General features: G+C 35.4%; 1 protein-coding gene across 2 annotated transcripts in view; it reads right to left on the bottom strand.

Moving 5' to 3' along the window:
- The window catches only part of LOC150086041 (SOSS complex subunit C homolog), a 33,937-nt gene extending 18,699 nt beyond the window's left edge, over positions 1-15,238 (bottom strand). For both annotated transcript variants that reach the window (XM_090373670.1, XM_090373671.1), the window contains exons 1-2: positions 14,948-15,238; positions 11,878-11,959 (exon numbers count right to left, since the gene is read on the bottom strand). In XM_090373670.1, coding sequence (XP_090229796.1) covers positions 11,878-11,959; positions 14,948-14,978 — 113 coding nt within the window. In that variant the 5' untranslated portion in view covers positions 14,979-15,238. The remainder of the gene's footprint in view (positions 1-11,877; positions 11,960-14,947) is intronic.
- Positions 15,239-15,506: the final 268 nt, after the last annotated feature.

Here is a 15,506-nt window from a genome sequence, read left to right as displayed (position 1 = left end):
AGAACCACTAGGTGGTAGTGATCACACTGTATTGATGTGGGATTTATTTAAAGATGTAACTACCATCAAGGGAAAAGGGAAGGGCTTTTGCTTTCATAAGGGTGACCACAGTGATCTCAGACCGTTTTTAAATTCTATAAAGTGGGACCAACAACAAATTCTAAATGGGAAGCAGTGAAGGAAATAATCATAGAAGTTACTAGGCTTTTCATACCAATTAAGAAATACTGTTTAAGGTTTAGACCTAAATAGATTAACTAATGAGACTCATGGCAGAGAATAAAAATGCATGGGATGCAAAGAAATTATCAGGTGATACACAGATTTATATCCCACGCATATAAATTATCAGATGAAACTTTGTGACTTGATTATAGACTAGTTTCTAATCAAGCCACAAAGGAGGTTAAGCAAGCTAAGGCAGATAATGAGAAATCTTTTGCAAAGGATGCAAAGAAAAACAGCAAAGACTGCTTTACTTATGTAAAGAGTAGAAAGAAGGTGATGAATCACATTGGCCCAGTTGATATTGATTGATCAACTATTGACAGATGATGATCCTGCTCAGGTTGCTGACAAACTGAATGAGTATTTTGCATCTACTATTTTGTCTATTTTGCATCCACACATGAAGAATTCTTTAGGGAAGCAGATGCCAGAAGTTTATCAAACTCTAAAAGGGAGCTAAATGATTTTTTTTATAAATGAGAGTAAACTGGAAGAGAAATTATTGAAGTTAAACATAAGAAAGGGACATGAGGTGGATGGGATTTATCCAATTATATTAAGGGAGGCAGCAAAGAAAGTAAGCAAACCCTTAACCATAATTATGAGAACATCCTTGGATTCAGGAGAGGTTCCTCCACACTGGAGATGTGCAAATATATCCCCAATTCACAAAGGGGATCAAAGGGCAACAAGTAATTACAGACCTGTTAGTTTAACTTCTGTTCCAGGGAAAATAATGGAGTCACTGGTAAAAGAAGTAATGCAAGGTCATCTAGACAAGGCTGCAATTATACTTCAAGCACAGCATGGGTTTGTTAAGGGGAAATCTAGTCAAACTAATTTTATTGGCTACTATGATGTGGTCACAAAGGAACTGGTTTCAAAAAATAATTTTGATATCATATACTTGGATTTCAGGAAAGCTTTTGATACTGTTGCACTCTATCAAATTCTCTAAATCTATTCATATAGAGTGAAACTGATTTTTATGTGTACAGACAGACTAAAGTTATGAGATACATTGTTACTTAAGAAACATACCTGACAAATTGATCACAGAACCTGGCACAATGCTGAGTAACAGTAAAGCTGATGCTGTTAATGTCAACTTTATTAAAAGAATACTAAACAATAGTAAGCACAATACTATTATAATCATAGTAAACTCTTAATATCTGTCACAATATATTTTGAAATATCTTTGAATATAGTTGGTTTTTCAAAATTATATGACTTACCAAATTAGATATATGAGAAATTATTGATCACAGAATTTCTGACATTCTGCTGAAGAAGTAAATTACACTACAAACAAGATATAATGTTTAGTGGCTAATTTATTTTACCCATAAATTCTTTTTCCAGTGATAAGCCTTGATTTATAACTATAATTTTTATAATGCCCTTCAAGATGCAGGGTATTTCATTTAGAAGGCACTGGAGTCTATCTCACTTATTTTTAGATTAGGCTATTTGTTGTCTAGGCCTTTTTTGTCATATTTGGGCTGAAATTTTTGACTTTGATATTAAAAGTGGACTAAGTGTTATTATTATTTAGATTTTACAATTTATAAATTTTAATATTTATTCTGAAGAATTTTATTTCAAGAAATTGCAATCATAAGCTAGTTGTATATTGTAAAATGGAACATTTCCAGATAACAATAGGTAATACTAGAAAGTAGATGACATTGTAGAGCAGATATCTTTTAAGTTCACAAAAGGTGATACTGCTGTGCACAATGGCACTAATGATAGTAAGAGTAGATCTGAGGATTTGATGAACGAGTACAGGGCAATGTTGGGAAAAAGTCGTGAGTTAGAATTAAATTTGAAAGTGTCTGCAATTCTGCCCAGACATAATAGTAGGCAGTATACGTTGAGAGCCTTGCCAATCAATTTGGCACTGGAGAAATTGTGCAAGGCTTATGGGGTTGAATTTTTCTCAGCAAGGTTTGTTCTTGTTAATAGAAGAGACTTTTTTTTCTCTCCCAGGGATGGGATACACTTAAATAAAAGGGGTGGAAGAATTTGAAGTATTAAGTCATTCAAATGCAGACATTGTAGGGATATAAGTACTGGAGAAAAAAAGTGAGAGTAGGAGTGTGTTATAACGTCGCCACTGAAACAATAATGCCTTATCAATAAATCATCAGTGGGTTAATCCATTGTTTCTAAGTGGGCTGAGAGGTAAGGGTCAAGAACTACAGTAATTCTAGTAGATAGAGCTTAAGCCCCTTCGTTGCCTTTGTTCATTACTAGCATTGCTGTTTCAGTGTGGCTGTGCCTTGTGCTATTTCATCTTATAAAAGTGCTTTGAAATTTTTAATAATGCCTGGAAAATGTTGTGTTCCTGGATACTGTGGAAATTATAAAGGTTGTCTGAAAGTACACATCTTTGGATTTCCGTTGAAGGATACTGTTTTAACAATTACAAATGGTTGAAAGCTATACCAAGGAAAGACTTTGTGCCATCTGAACATTCAAAGTTTGCTAAAATAAGTTGTGTATGTTAATAGCAGTTATCTTAAATAGGAGTATTTTAACAATAACGAAATGATAATATATAAGAATATGAAACATATATTCTTCTCAGAATACAGAAGTAAATTTTTGTCAGAATTTCGGCTTTTGTGGTTTCATTTATATATAAAATATTCCTTTCATGTATTGGATACACTGAAGAAAAGTGCGTGCGTGCTTGTTTAAGAAATCAAAAAATCTCAATATTTGTACGATACGTAATATTAATTTTATTTATTGAAAGTTTTAGTACACAAAATGTAATTATATGCAACCTTTGATAAACTATAGGCCTGTGTACGTGGACTGAGGTATCCTTAGTTGTAATAGCTAATAACAATTGTCTAAGCCTCTGAAATGCTAATAACAAGTAAAGTAAAATTCGGAAGAGAGCATAACATTTTATTTATATATTTCATATTGTTACAGGTATGTGAGATTCATTTCAAGCAATCCCAGATAGTTAGACGGGTATCTAAATTTGATAGGGAAAAAAAGAGAATCGCCATAGATTTCAATCATCCAAAATTAATTCACGGAGCTGTTCCATCACATTTTCCGAACTGTCCAAGCTATTTGTCATCACAGGCATTTACAGACAGTCCCGAAAAGAAGAAGCAAAGATTAGATGAAAAAAAAAACTTTGAGAAGACCCTGGGAAAATAGTATTAAGAGTAAACATGATTATGAAAAAGCTCGTCCCACAACTAGCAGAGTGCCTGAATAGACACACAGCACTTGAATGTTGGCAAGTTATTTCAAAAAATAACTGTATTGTGTTTTTATATTTAATATTTCAGCCAGTGCCTTCCATTGCCTATTCAGTCATAATTAGTGAAGATTTGATGTTATCAGCATTTGTACAGTGCACTGAAATTCATAATTTAGGAAAGTCAAAGTCAATGGAACTTCCTATGAAGGTGAACAGTTTCAATCAGATTACTGATATCTTAGAACAGATACCAGCAATTGCCAACAGAAGTGATGTTAATAATATTTCTTTTGTTTTAAATGCTGCTTGTAGTTTATTGAATTCAATTGTGGGAAACATTAATAGCAAGAGAGCATCAGTGTTTAAATTCATATGCGAACAATTACATTTGTTACACTGTGAAAAGAATGCATACAGATATTCCACCAAAGTATTAATTTTTTCGTCTTTGGTGTTTTTGATATCTCCACATGCCTACAAATTTCTACAGCATTCTGCATTCCTACTTCTTCCTCATCCAAGTACTATTCGTAGGCTCTGCTCTTCTTTAAATCCAAAAATTCCAGATGACCGGCAAGAGAATCATTTTCTGATGTATGCTGCTAAACAGAAATTGGCTATTTTAAATTCTTCAGAATGCAAAATTAGTTTAATGATCGATGAAATTCATCTGAAACTCTATATTGATTACAAAGGCGGAAACACACTAGGAAATTCTTTTGATAGTACTGATGCAGCTACAAGTGCATATGTATTTATGATTCAAAGCTTATTGTCAAATTACAAAGATGTTATTTATATTTTATCCATGAAAAAAATTACTGCAGAATGATTACATTCAGTTTTGAAAAAATATATTGTGGGCTTGAAGAAAATTGGTTATAATGTTGTAGCAATTGTAAGCGATAATATTTAAATTAACAGAAAAAGTATTTCAGAGAAATAATTTAAAATTTTCTAATTAATACCATTATCAATATTTTTCTCAACAATTATTGTAAAAAGAAAAATGATGTATTAAAAGCAACACATAAACGTAAACTTCAAACATTGAAAATGAGCTAAATTTAAAAGTAAAATCATTTCTATTCAATTATAGTAATCAAATTATTAGATTTAAAGAATAAATGCATACATTAGATGGATTACAAATTACATGTTAAAACATTCAAAATATAATAAAATAGTTAACTATAAAATGCGGTGTCTTCATTTTTTCAGAATGTTATGATTAACAAAAATTATCACACTTAAGTATCAAAACTGATATTTTTTATTTATTCATTTATTTTTTTATATTGTCCCTTGCAACATATATTATCTTCCCATTATGCACAGAAAATAAAGTAGGTTTACATTCAACTTTGCTTTTCTCAATTCTGTGCAGTGATATAGCTCTATGTACTTCTTATGATGACATCAAACACGCAGTGATCAGGCATTATTATTATGGTGGCAACGGTTATAGGCTAATGATTGTGATGAGCATAACAAACAACTATACAGAGAAACAGAGTGGGCCAGTTAATCAGAATATCTTATAATGGGAGATTTTAACTTTCCAGATGTTGACTGAAATTTAGTCACTCACACACTAGCAAGGCTTGTGGATTTATTGAATGACTGTTTTCTTAGCAGCACGTTAGAGATTCAAACAAGAGGAAGCAGTATTCTTGATCTGATTAACAGCAGTGATTCTTCATGAATAAAGAACATGCAAGTAAAAGATCCTCTGGGTGGCAGTGCTCACAGTATGCTGATGTGGGATTTACTTAAAGACATAATTACTGTCAAAGGCAAAGGGAAGGGCTTTTGCTTTTATAAGGGTGACTACAGTGGTCTCACAGTTTTTAAATTCTGTACAGTGGGACCACCTGGTGATGTTGCCAAAAGCAAATTCTAAATAGTGAAGCATTCAGGGAACTAACTGTAGAAGCTGCTAGGATTTTCATACCAACTAAGAAATACTGTTCGAAGCTTAGACTTAGATGGATGTCAGATGAACTGATGAGACTTGTGGTAGAGAAGAAAAATGCGTGGGATGCATATAAATTATCAGGTGATACAGAAGCCTATGGTAGATATAAACTAGCCTGCAATAAAACTAGTCTTTTTAGTTTGTTCAAAGCCATTCTGACTAAGGATTTGGGCATGAGGCAATTGAGTGCCAAGTTTATTCCACACATTCAGACTCAAGATCAAAGACAGCAATAGAGTCCTCATTTCATCTTAGCTGTTTCAGCAAGATGTGTTGGATCCTGCATTTTTAACAAAAATTATAACAGGTCATGAGGTTTGGATGTATGGATATGACACAGAGATCAAAGTTCAAAGTCCTCAATGGAAAACAATGTTGTCCCCAAGGCCAAAAAAAGATGCGGAATCCAAAATCACAAGAATGTCCTAATGGAGGGTGTTATCAGAATTCATTCTGAGGGGTGTCAATGTTAATGAAGCTTTCCACTTTCCACTAGATGCAATCCAGTTTAAATGACCCAAAAAATGGTGAAACAGTTGGCTCCTTCACTATGACAATGCACAAACATTCCTACTGTACTGCATCCATCTTATTCACTCAATTTGGTGAATAAGATGCAACTTTTAGCTATCCTAAAATTTTTTCATAAAAAAAAAAAAAAAAAGAGAGCAGGACATGAAAGGAAAATGATGAGTCAATACACGATGGACTACCTAAAAAATTTACAAAAGGCGGCCTCCAAAAACGTTTTGATCAGTGACAGGCAAAACAGAAATGTGTGTGTGCGTGTGTGTGTGTGGTTGAAGAGGAGGAGATTATAATATGAAGAAAATAAACATTAATCACTGAATAAAATTAAGGTTTGCCACTTTCACTGAACTTTTTGATTAAACCTTGTATATGATAAATCTGTTAAAAACTTTAATCTTAAAACACTTTTAACACTGCTATAACTTCTAACTACCCATATAATTTTTCTCAATAATAATAAAAATTACAGATCGTAAAATGTAGTTAAACATACCAAATTTATCTTTCCTCTCTCTCGTGTGCCACTAATTTGAGAAGACAACATATATCTCTCCCTTCATTAGCATACAACCACAAATGGCAGATCAGAATTTACATCTGCCAAGTTTCAGAAACACTGAGAGTTTAGTATTTATTTTTTTTAGTGATACTGTCATCTGGGCTTAACAGCATACCAGAAAAGGTAGTCTTATTGTCATTGGGAGAGACTATATGGGTAGTTGAAAGCTATAGTAGTTTTTCATAGTGTTTTAAAACTTTTAATGGATTTCACATATATTTTTTTTATTATCTTTTATATTCACAGTGAGATTAAAATTTTTAGTTTTAAAAAAATATTCCTTTCAATTTTTATTTTGTAATAACTAGAGCAAGCTCTAATTCAAGGATATATGCATATTATCAGCCTTTATAGGCCTATTTAATTATATTTTATTCCATCTATTTTACACTATCATAATTATACACCAAAGACTTCCTATACGTATATATATATATATATTATACAAAATTATTTTAGGAACGTTTCAGTCTGCAATATCCTTTACTTGATCACTCCCATTTCATTTGGTTATGTATGGTTTATTTTATTTTCACTCTACTGATTTGCCATGCTACTGGCATTTGTTTTATTTATTTTTATTCAAATTATTATAAGCAGCATGTGGTGGATTATGCATTATTGCAGCAATGATGTTAATTTTCCTTTTATCACAATTAGTTAATTTTTCAATTTATATATATATATATATTTTTTTTTTTTTTTTCCCTTGATAATCCCAAACATGAGGTATTAGAACCTATAGTACTTAGTACCATACATGAGCTGAAGGTTGAGAAGATGAAAAAAAAATACTTGTTGATAAAAGATTTGAATTTCTGTAGATTGTAATTTTCAGGAAATACGTATGAAGGAAGCTTCTTTCAGAAAACAGAGGTTGAAATAATGCGGAAGAAGAGTTGGTTCTGTGAGTTCGAAGTTGGACAGTAAAAAGATGTTGACTGGTTGTGGCACACGTTTGAACTGCTTTGGAAACGAGAGTGGGAATTACAGAAGCCAACTCAGAAGAACAGTGCCCATGGAAGTCACAACACAAAAGGCATGCAGCTGAAACAGAATGCCTACCAGACAGAGAGTGAAGAGACTGTTAGAAATGAGTCATTAATTAGCCAACTGCCCTCTTTTGAATAGAATCTAGATGCCTGAGAGGTTTTAGGGCACTGCCCCAAATGTGGGAACAATATTCGATGGTAGGGTGGATTTGCAATTTGTACAGAGTAAACAGCTGTTTGGAAGAAAAGTAATGCTGAGGGCAAAGAAGAAAACCCAGTTTTTTAGATGCAGAGGAAGCAATATTTGTAATGTGCTTATCAAAGAGATTAGAAGTTAGGGTAATCCCCAATAAAGATATATGATCTTGCCTAGAAATCAAAAGTGTCATCGAAGATAAGAATAGGAGCAGAAGAATCCTTTTTTTGCGAGATAAGAAAAGACTGAGTTTTAGAAGGATTAAAATCAATTAAGTTATCTTTGCCCCACTGGAGATCAGCATTTAAGGAATTGGTAGCAGACAATTGAGAAGTTGAAGCTGTTTGCGCAGGGCAAACATTCTCAAACTGAAAGGTCGAATGCAATGTGCTATCATCAGCAGAAATATGGATAGGATTTCTGGTCAATGGAAACGTGGGAGAAAGAACTCAACCTCGGGGAACACCAGCATTAGTGGAGAAATTAGAAGACAGAGAGCCATCACCCGCAGTGAGTGGTCCAAGAGAAAACTGGATAACCAATTACAAAAGACAGTTGGCAAACTATAAGATGGAAGCTTATTTAAAAGACCTTTATGCCAAACAAGATCAAAAACCTTCGAATGGTCAAGCGTAACCGCTTGAGTTTCACCAAACTTTTCCACAGATATATAACACAAACCAGAATATCACCAGTGGATCAACACTGACGGAATCCATACTGGTGATCATTGATCAGATGGAAGGTTTCTAGATAGTTTAAGAGTTGGTGGTTAACTGATTTCTCCATTATTTTAGAAAGAGTAGAAATAAGTGCAATGGGGATGTTAATTGGATGGGGGGGGATTTGTCACCCTTTTTAGGAACTGGTTGGATATCAGCAATTTCCAAGCAGAAGGGAAAACACGTTTGGAATAAGAAAGAGAAAATAGGCAACATAGAACAGGAGTAAGCTGAGGAGCACAGGTTTTGAGAACAAGTGGAGAAATACCATCAGGGGCCTGGAGCTTTCTTAGCATCAAGATTGTTCAAAATCCTTCTGACATCCTTTTGACGGAAGATTACAGAAGGCATGGAATGGAGTGTACTGGGAATGGTAGGAGGTGGTTTACCAAGATCATCAATGCATGAGTTGAAAGAAAAGTAGGATTCTGGCAGGTCAGCTTTATTCTTGGCTGAAGTGGCAAAGAACCAAGTGGTTTTGATAGAGATGGGCAAAAGATGCAGCCAACAGCTTTGGCAAGAGACCAGAATGCTTGACTACCATTTGGGCACAAAGAGAGTTTTCTACTCTTAGCCTGTTCGAAATCAAGTTTGGACATAACTGCTTTACAAGTGTTGCGAGTTTTGGTGTAGGCAGAAAATGAACTTGGAGATTTGGATACAAGCCAATTGTGATATACAACATTATCTTAAACAGATTTAGCACATTTATTGGAAAACCAAGGTTTAGGTAAACGATGAGATTTTAAGGTGGAGTGTGGAATAAAGGATTTCATCCCTACAAGAATAATTTCACTGATACGATCTGAGCAAACGTTTACATCAGAAGATTCAAAACAGCAATCAGACCAAAGAAAAGAAATCTTGCAGACCATCCTATTTTGCATTCTTGTAATACCAAGAATGCAAGAATACCAAGAGAATGGCCACAAGAGAAAGGCTCCACTGGAGAAGAGATCATCAAGTTGTGATCTGAGGGGCCTAGAGGACCACTTACCTTGACTGTGTACTTAGAAGGGTTGTTTGTGAGAAAAAGCTCAAGCGTGTTGGCTGCATGGTTAGTCTGGTATTCTGGTAGGTAAATGAACAATCTGTGTAAGGTCATTAGTAATTGCAAAAGTCTCAGCATCTCAGCTGGCTGGATCTCTCTGACTAGAAAATGAAAGCCAGCTGGAGTTGTGAGCATTAAAATCACCAAGGAAAATTACCTCACTGTTAGGAAAGTTGGACTGGAGAAAGTAAAGTTTCAAAGAGAGGACATTAAAGAGTTCCAGGTGTTTAGTGGAGTAGGGAGAACGATAAAGGCAACAGATGAATTTGACATTATTATTATTATTTATATTAGCTATATGGTGCAAGGAAGCCTGAGGCTTATGCTGCACCAGCCAAAAAAAATTTCCCGAATCACAGAGAGAGCCCATACTCACCAGATGTGAGCCCCTGGGATCTCTCTCTCTCTCTAGGGGTAAAATCTCTCTATCACATAATGTGATAGAGAGATTTTAAGATAGATAAGATCAAGAAGAGCAGATTCTGAATTACTAAGTCTTTGGCAGGATGTGGTAGAGAGATTTTAAGCTAGAGAAGATCAAGATGAGGAGATACTAAATTACTAAGTCTCTGACAGGAAATATCAGAATGGACACATGCAAGTACCACCACTGAAGCGAAAGGAGTCATACATCTAATAATTCAGACAACTGAGATGAGCAGTGGTTCAATCAACTGATAACTGTGATTCTGTCAGAAAAAAGTACATGGGGTTTGGCAGACTTTAAGTGGAAACTGACATCATTGAGATTAGAACTGAGACCATGTATATTTGTGAAATAAATGAGGAAGTGTTTGAGAAGTGTTAGATCTTATTTACATATAAGTTTGTTCTATTATGATGTGCTTAGTAGTAAGAAAAGGTGGGGAAGACATTAGCATAGTAGAGACATACAATGCAAGAAAGCAAGCTTATGCAGCATCAGCCAAAAAAAAAAAAAAAAAAAAAAAAAAAACCCATCCCATTTCATCCCTCCATTCGTTCCAAATGCCTGTCCAGTTCAGCCTTAAATTTATTTAGGCTATCAACTTCCACAACAAAAGATGAAAGTCTCTTCCACCAAACAACTACCCACTGGCTAAAGGCAAATTTCTGCACATCTATTCTACAACTGTCTTTCCTCAATTTCGATCTGTGCCCCCTCAAGTTCTTAATCTTAGCAAGAGGAAGAATCCCATCAGCATTCAGCTTGCTCAACCCATTCAAGGAGTTATACACCTCAATCAGATCACCTCGCAGGTGCCTACTCTACAGGCGCTGCAAGTTGCAGAACTTAAGCCTTTCTTGGTAAGAGCACCCCTTTCTTCCCCTCACCAATCTTGTTGCCTTTCTTTGTACTCGTTCTAGCAACTCTACATCCTTCCTAAAATGAGGCCTCCAGACCTGTACACAGTACTCAAGGTGTGGCCTGTTATGTTATTTTGGTTTTTAGGAGCATTAGCAACTAAGGCCATATTGCTCCGGGATATGCGGTGATCATTCCCTGATCTTTCCGCATCCTCCGTATTTGGTGGTGACGGGCTTGAACCTCGGTCTAATCAAGAAGCGTGTGCTACGCACTGCTGCTCCTTCCCACCTGGCTACGGAGGCGCCAGGGGTGTGGCCTGACATGCTGTATGAAGTAATGAAATTTTGGGTATGGCAAGAACATACCCAGCTAATTGACATAAAGTGACCTCAACAATGCCCCCCACATACACACACTGTTCAGATTCCCTCCAGTTGCTATCTGGCAGAGTAGAGGCAGTGTGATTATACTTTAGCTGATCCGGAAGCCTCCTAGAGAGTTACCAATAGGTTCAGTCTGGTGAACTATCTATTGGCTGGCCCGCAAACACCATTGTAGATCTGTCTGTCTGTAACCTTGAAATGTAAGGAAGATTGTATCTTGCCATGATATCCATCATAACCTTAGAAGGTAACAACCACACTGCATGATGAAAGAGATGGGAGGGTTGCCAGAGCTTTGCTCTGGAGACTAAACATGGGGTCCACCACTTCATGCCTCCACTAAGCAAAATGGTTCCATCAGCATTTTAAACTTCCAGGTAGCAAACGTAGCCTGGCATACCTGAGAGAATGTCTGTGACAGCCTCAAGAACCAATACTGATTTTACCCATGTTCCAGAAAATATATAGTGAGTATGCAAATTTTGGTAGAAAGCCTTAACCACAACCAAATCATTATGTTTTAAGGTTGCAACTTGTTAGTAATTTTTTTTATTTTAACTTTCTTCGTGGCTTCAGGAATTTCTCTTAGTTACATGATAATTGAACAGCTGACTGGTAAGAAATTTTTTCATTACAACTACAACCAGTTTAAAAACGACTTACAAGCAGTGAATTTCTCGGAAGAAATGGAAATAAATTTCCAACATCACTTACCCAAGTGCTGGCTGCCCTTGTTTTAACATCAACTGCTTCTTTTGTTGTTCTAGTTCTTCTAAGATTTTCCTATTCTGAATTTCTATTAAAAAAAAAAAATCATATTACACTCATTTACCTTGTCACATTACACAATATTAAACGAATAACACATGCACACAAAGCTTTAACCTAACATAACCTACTTAAATGGTGGCAGGTAGGAGTCCTAGTTCGAATTTCTTAAATAGTAATCACAATTAGTAAAATTGTTTTTTAGGAATATTACAATTAGGACTTGCTTAAATAACTATAAAACTTGTTTAGTATGAGGGTTGTATCAAAGTAGTAAACAGTAATAAAATATGAAAATTTAACCTATACATACAGTAATGCTGGAAATGTTATATGACACAAATAATTACAGACCAGTTAGTTTACCTTCTGTTCCAGGTAAAATAATGGAGTCACTGGTTAAAGATGCATTGCAAGATCATCTAGACAAGACTGCAGCAGTAATTCAGACACAGCATGGGTTTGTTAAGGGAAAGCCTTGTCTGACAAATTTGATTGGTTATTATGATGTAGTTACAAAGGAACTGGATTCAAAAAATAATTTTGATATCATATACTTGGATTTCATGAAAGCTTTTGACACTGTTGCACATGGAAGACTACTGTACAAATTGGAGCAGAATGGTATTAAGGGTAAGTTGCTACAATGGATAAAAGGATGGTTGAGTGGGAGAAGACAGAGGGTGATAATCAATGGGTGCTGCTCTTCGTGGACTAATGTTATTAGTGGAGTTCCACAGGGTTCAGTGTTGGGTCCACTGTTGTTTTGTATATTTATCAATGACATTGATGAAGGTATATATCAGGCTTAGTGTCGAAGTTTGCAGATGATACAAAGGTTGGCAGGGTCGTTAATGACAGTAATGGCAGTGTGCTACTGCAACAGGATCTAGAAAAATTGGGCAGATGGGCTGAGAAGTGGCAACTGAAGTTTAACCTTGACAAATGCAAAGTACTGCATATGGGTAGAAGTAACCCGATAGAAATGTACCAACTGTGTGGTACTACACTTAAGATGGTAGAAAATTAAAAAGACCTGAGAGTAATTGTGCAGTCAGATATGAAGTTTTCTGAGCAATGTAGTTAGGCTGCCAGGGCAGGTCATGGGGTTTTGTCAATGATATATAGAAATTTTGTTAGCAGGGAAAAGGAGGTGATTGTCCCTCTGTATAAGGCAATGGTCAGGCCACGCTTTGAGTACTGCATACAGGTCTGGAGGCCACATTTTAGGAAGGATGTAGATTTGCTTGAGCGTGTACAGAGAAAGGCAACAAGATTGGTGAGGGGAATGAAGGGATCCTCTTATCAAGAGAGGCTTAAGTTCTGAAAATTGCAATGGCTGGAGACTAGGCACCTGTGAGGTGAGCTGATTGAGGTATATAAGGCCTTGAATGGGTTGAGCATGCTGAATTCTGATGGGATTCTTTCACTTGTTCAGATTACAAACCTAAGGGGGCATAAATTCAGATTAAGGAAAGACAGATGTAGAATAGATGTGCGGAAATTTGCCTTTTGTTTTGGTAGTTGATTGGTGGAACAGACTTTCATCTGTCGTTGTGGAAGTTGATAGGTTAAATAAATTTAAGGAGGTTGTTGTTATTTGGTTTTTAGGAGCATTAGCAACTAAGGCCATATTGCTCCGGGAATATGCGGTGGCCATTCCCTGACCTTTCCGCATTCTCCATATTTGGTGGCTCACGGGCTCGAACCCCAGTCTAATCAAGAAGCATGTGCTACGCACTGCTGCTCCTGCCCACCTGGCTACAGAGGCGCCATTTAAGGAGGAACTGGACAAACATTTAGAGGGAATGATTGTGTGAATTTTTTTTTTTGGCTGATGCTGCAGAAGCTTCAGCCAAAAATACACTTGCTTTCTTGCATCACATGCCACTATTACTACTACTACAAAATGAATGAATTTGAGATTCTGGCCATGTGAATTTGAAATGGCTAATAGGGATATCAAATAGCTAGCTGACCCATGTTGGCATCACAGATAAGGAATGAATTTCATTATAATGATACAAAGTATGCCGTAGATATTGAGTGAGACAAAGGGAAAGCAGACTAATGGTTGTTATCAAAAGCTACCTGAAGCTGGTTATCTGAAGCTAACCATATTGTTTTCAAAAATGTGGTCAAGCCCAGCTCTGTGTGATGTTAAATTCCCTACTTAATTGTCTTTAATAAGGTTGTTCTGTGATCACAGAAGGACCTGTTAAGTCTGAATTTCATTATAATGATACAAAGTATGCCGAATATATAGGGTGAGACAAAGGGAAAGCAGACTTTTGGTTATCAAAAGCTACCTGCCTGCCTGAAGCTAACCATATTGTTTTCAAAAATGTGGTCAAGCCCAGCTGTATGTGATGTTAAGTCCCCTACATAATTGTCTTTAATGAGGTTGTTCTGTTATCACAGAAGGACCTTTAAGTCTGATGTAGGAGAGTGGTTACTGACCCAAAACCTGGCTATGTTGCTTCAAAATGAACTGGACCACTTACAGTTATCTGAGAAATGACAAATAAGGTTTAATGATATTATTATCACCCTCCCAACTGTTCCAGTCAATAGAAAACAGATTGAAATCCCTTATTTCAGGATGTTCATATATGCTTGTCCATTCCATTTGTATTAAAGTTGCTTTCATTGTTTTCTTTGTGATCTTATGATCTGTAGTATACTCCCCACCTTCTCTTTTTATCCCTTTTACTGTAAAACCTCACTCATTTGGACTCTCTGTATTCACACAGAATGGGGATTTTTCCTAAACAATTTTATTTAATGAGTTAAGAAATTCTTTCAGAATGGTTTTCACAATCACTGTAAAAAAAATATATATATATATATAATATAATAATTCAACACAAAAACTTAAATGCAAATCAAAACAGGCAGAAGTTATATGAATTATCATATTCTACATTTTTTTTTTTTTTTGGTACGTTTTTAACTTATGCATAAATCTAACATCTAGCATTATCAACAATAAAAACTATAACCAAAATAAAATCACCTTGTAACGCACTAGGTGGTTGAAAAGCCATATTCACTTAAAATGCAGACTGCAATAAGTATTCAAAAAATATCACGAATACAATTACTTTATTCTTTACAGCAAATCAGAGCTACAGATTTGAGACTGAATTATTTGTACAGTCAGTCGTTTGATTATTCAAAGGACGCAGTAGCTAGTAATCCTTGCTAAACAATACTGAGAGCAGAATATTTCAGTTACTACTTCTGAAGTATCATACTGTGTAACGATAACAGCGAAATATTAATAACTTTATGCATCAAATTTGAAAAAAAAAAATTACAGTATTCAACGAAACACAGATATTACTGATTTATCCCTTATAAGTAACTTTTGTATACTACACCGAGTAGTAACAAATCGCTTATAAGTAACTTTTGTATACTACACCGAGTAGTAACAAATCGCTTATAAGTAACTTTTGTATACTACACCGAGTAGTAACAAATCGCTTATAAGAAACTTTTGTATACTCCACCGAGTAGTAACAAATCGAGATATACTATACTAGGCACAGAGTAGTATGATACTAGGTAAC

The sequence above is a fragment of the Mastigoproctus giganteus genome, chromosome 5, assembly GCF_048544385.1.
Source record: "Mastigoproctus giganteus isolate SK-2022 chromosome 5, ASM4854438v1, whole genome shotgun sequence".
Lineage (NCBI taxonomy): Eukaryota > Metazoa > Arthropoda > Arachnida > Uropygi > Thelyphonidae > Mastigoproctus > Mastigoproctus giganteus.
The sequence above is the reverse complement of the archived record's forward strand: the minus strand, read 5'-3'. Positions and strand labels throughout refer to the sequence as shown.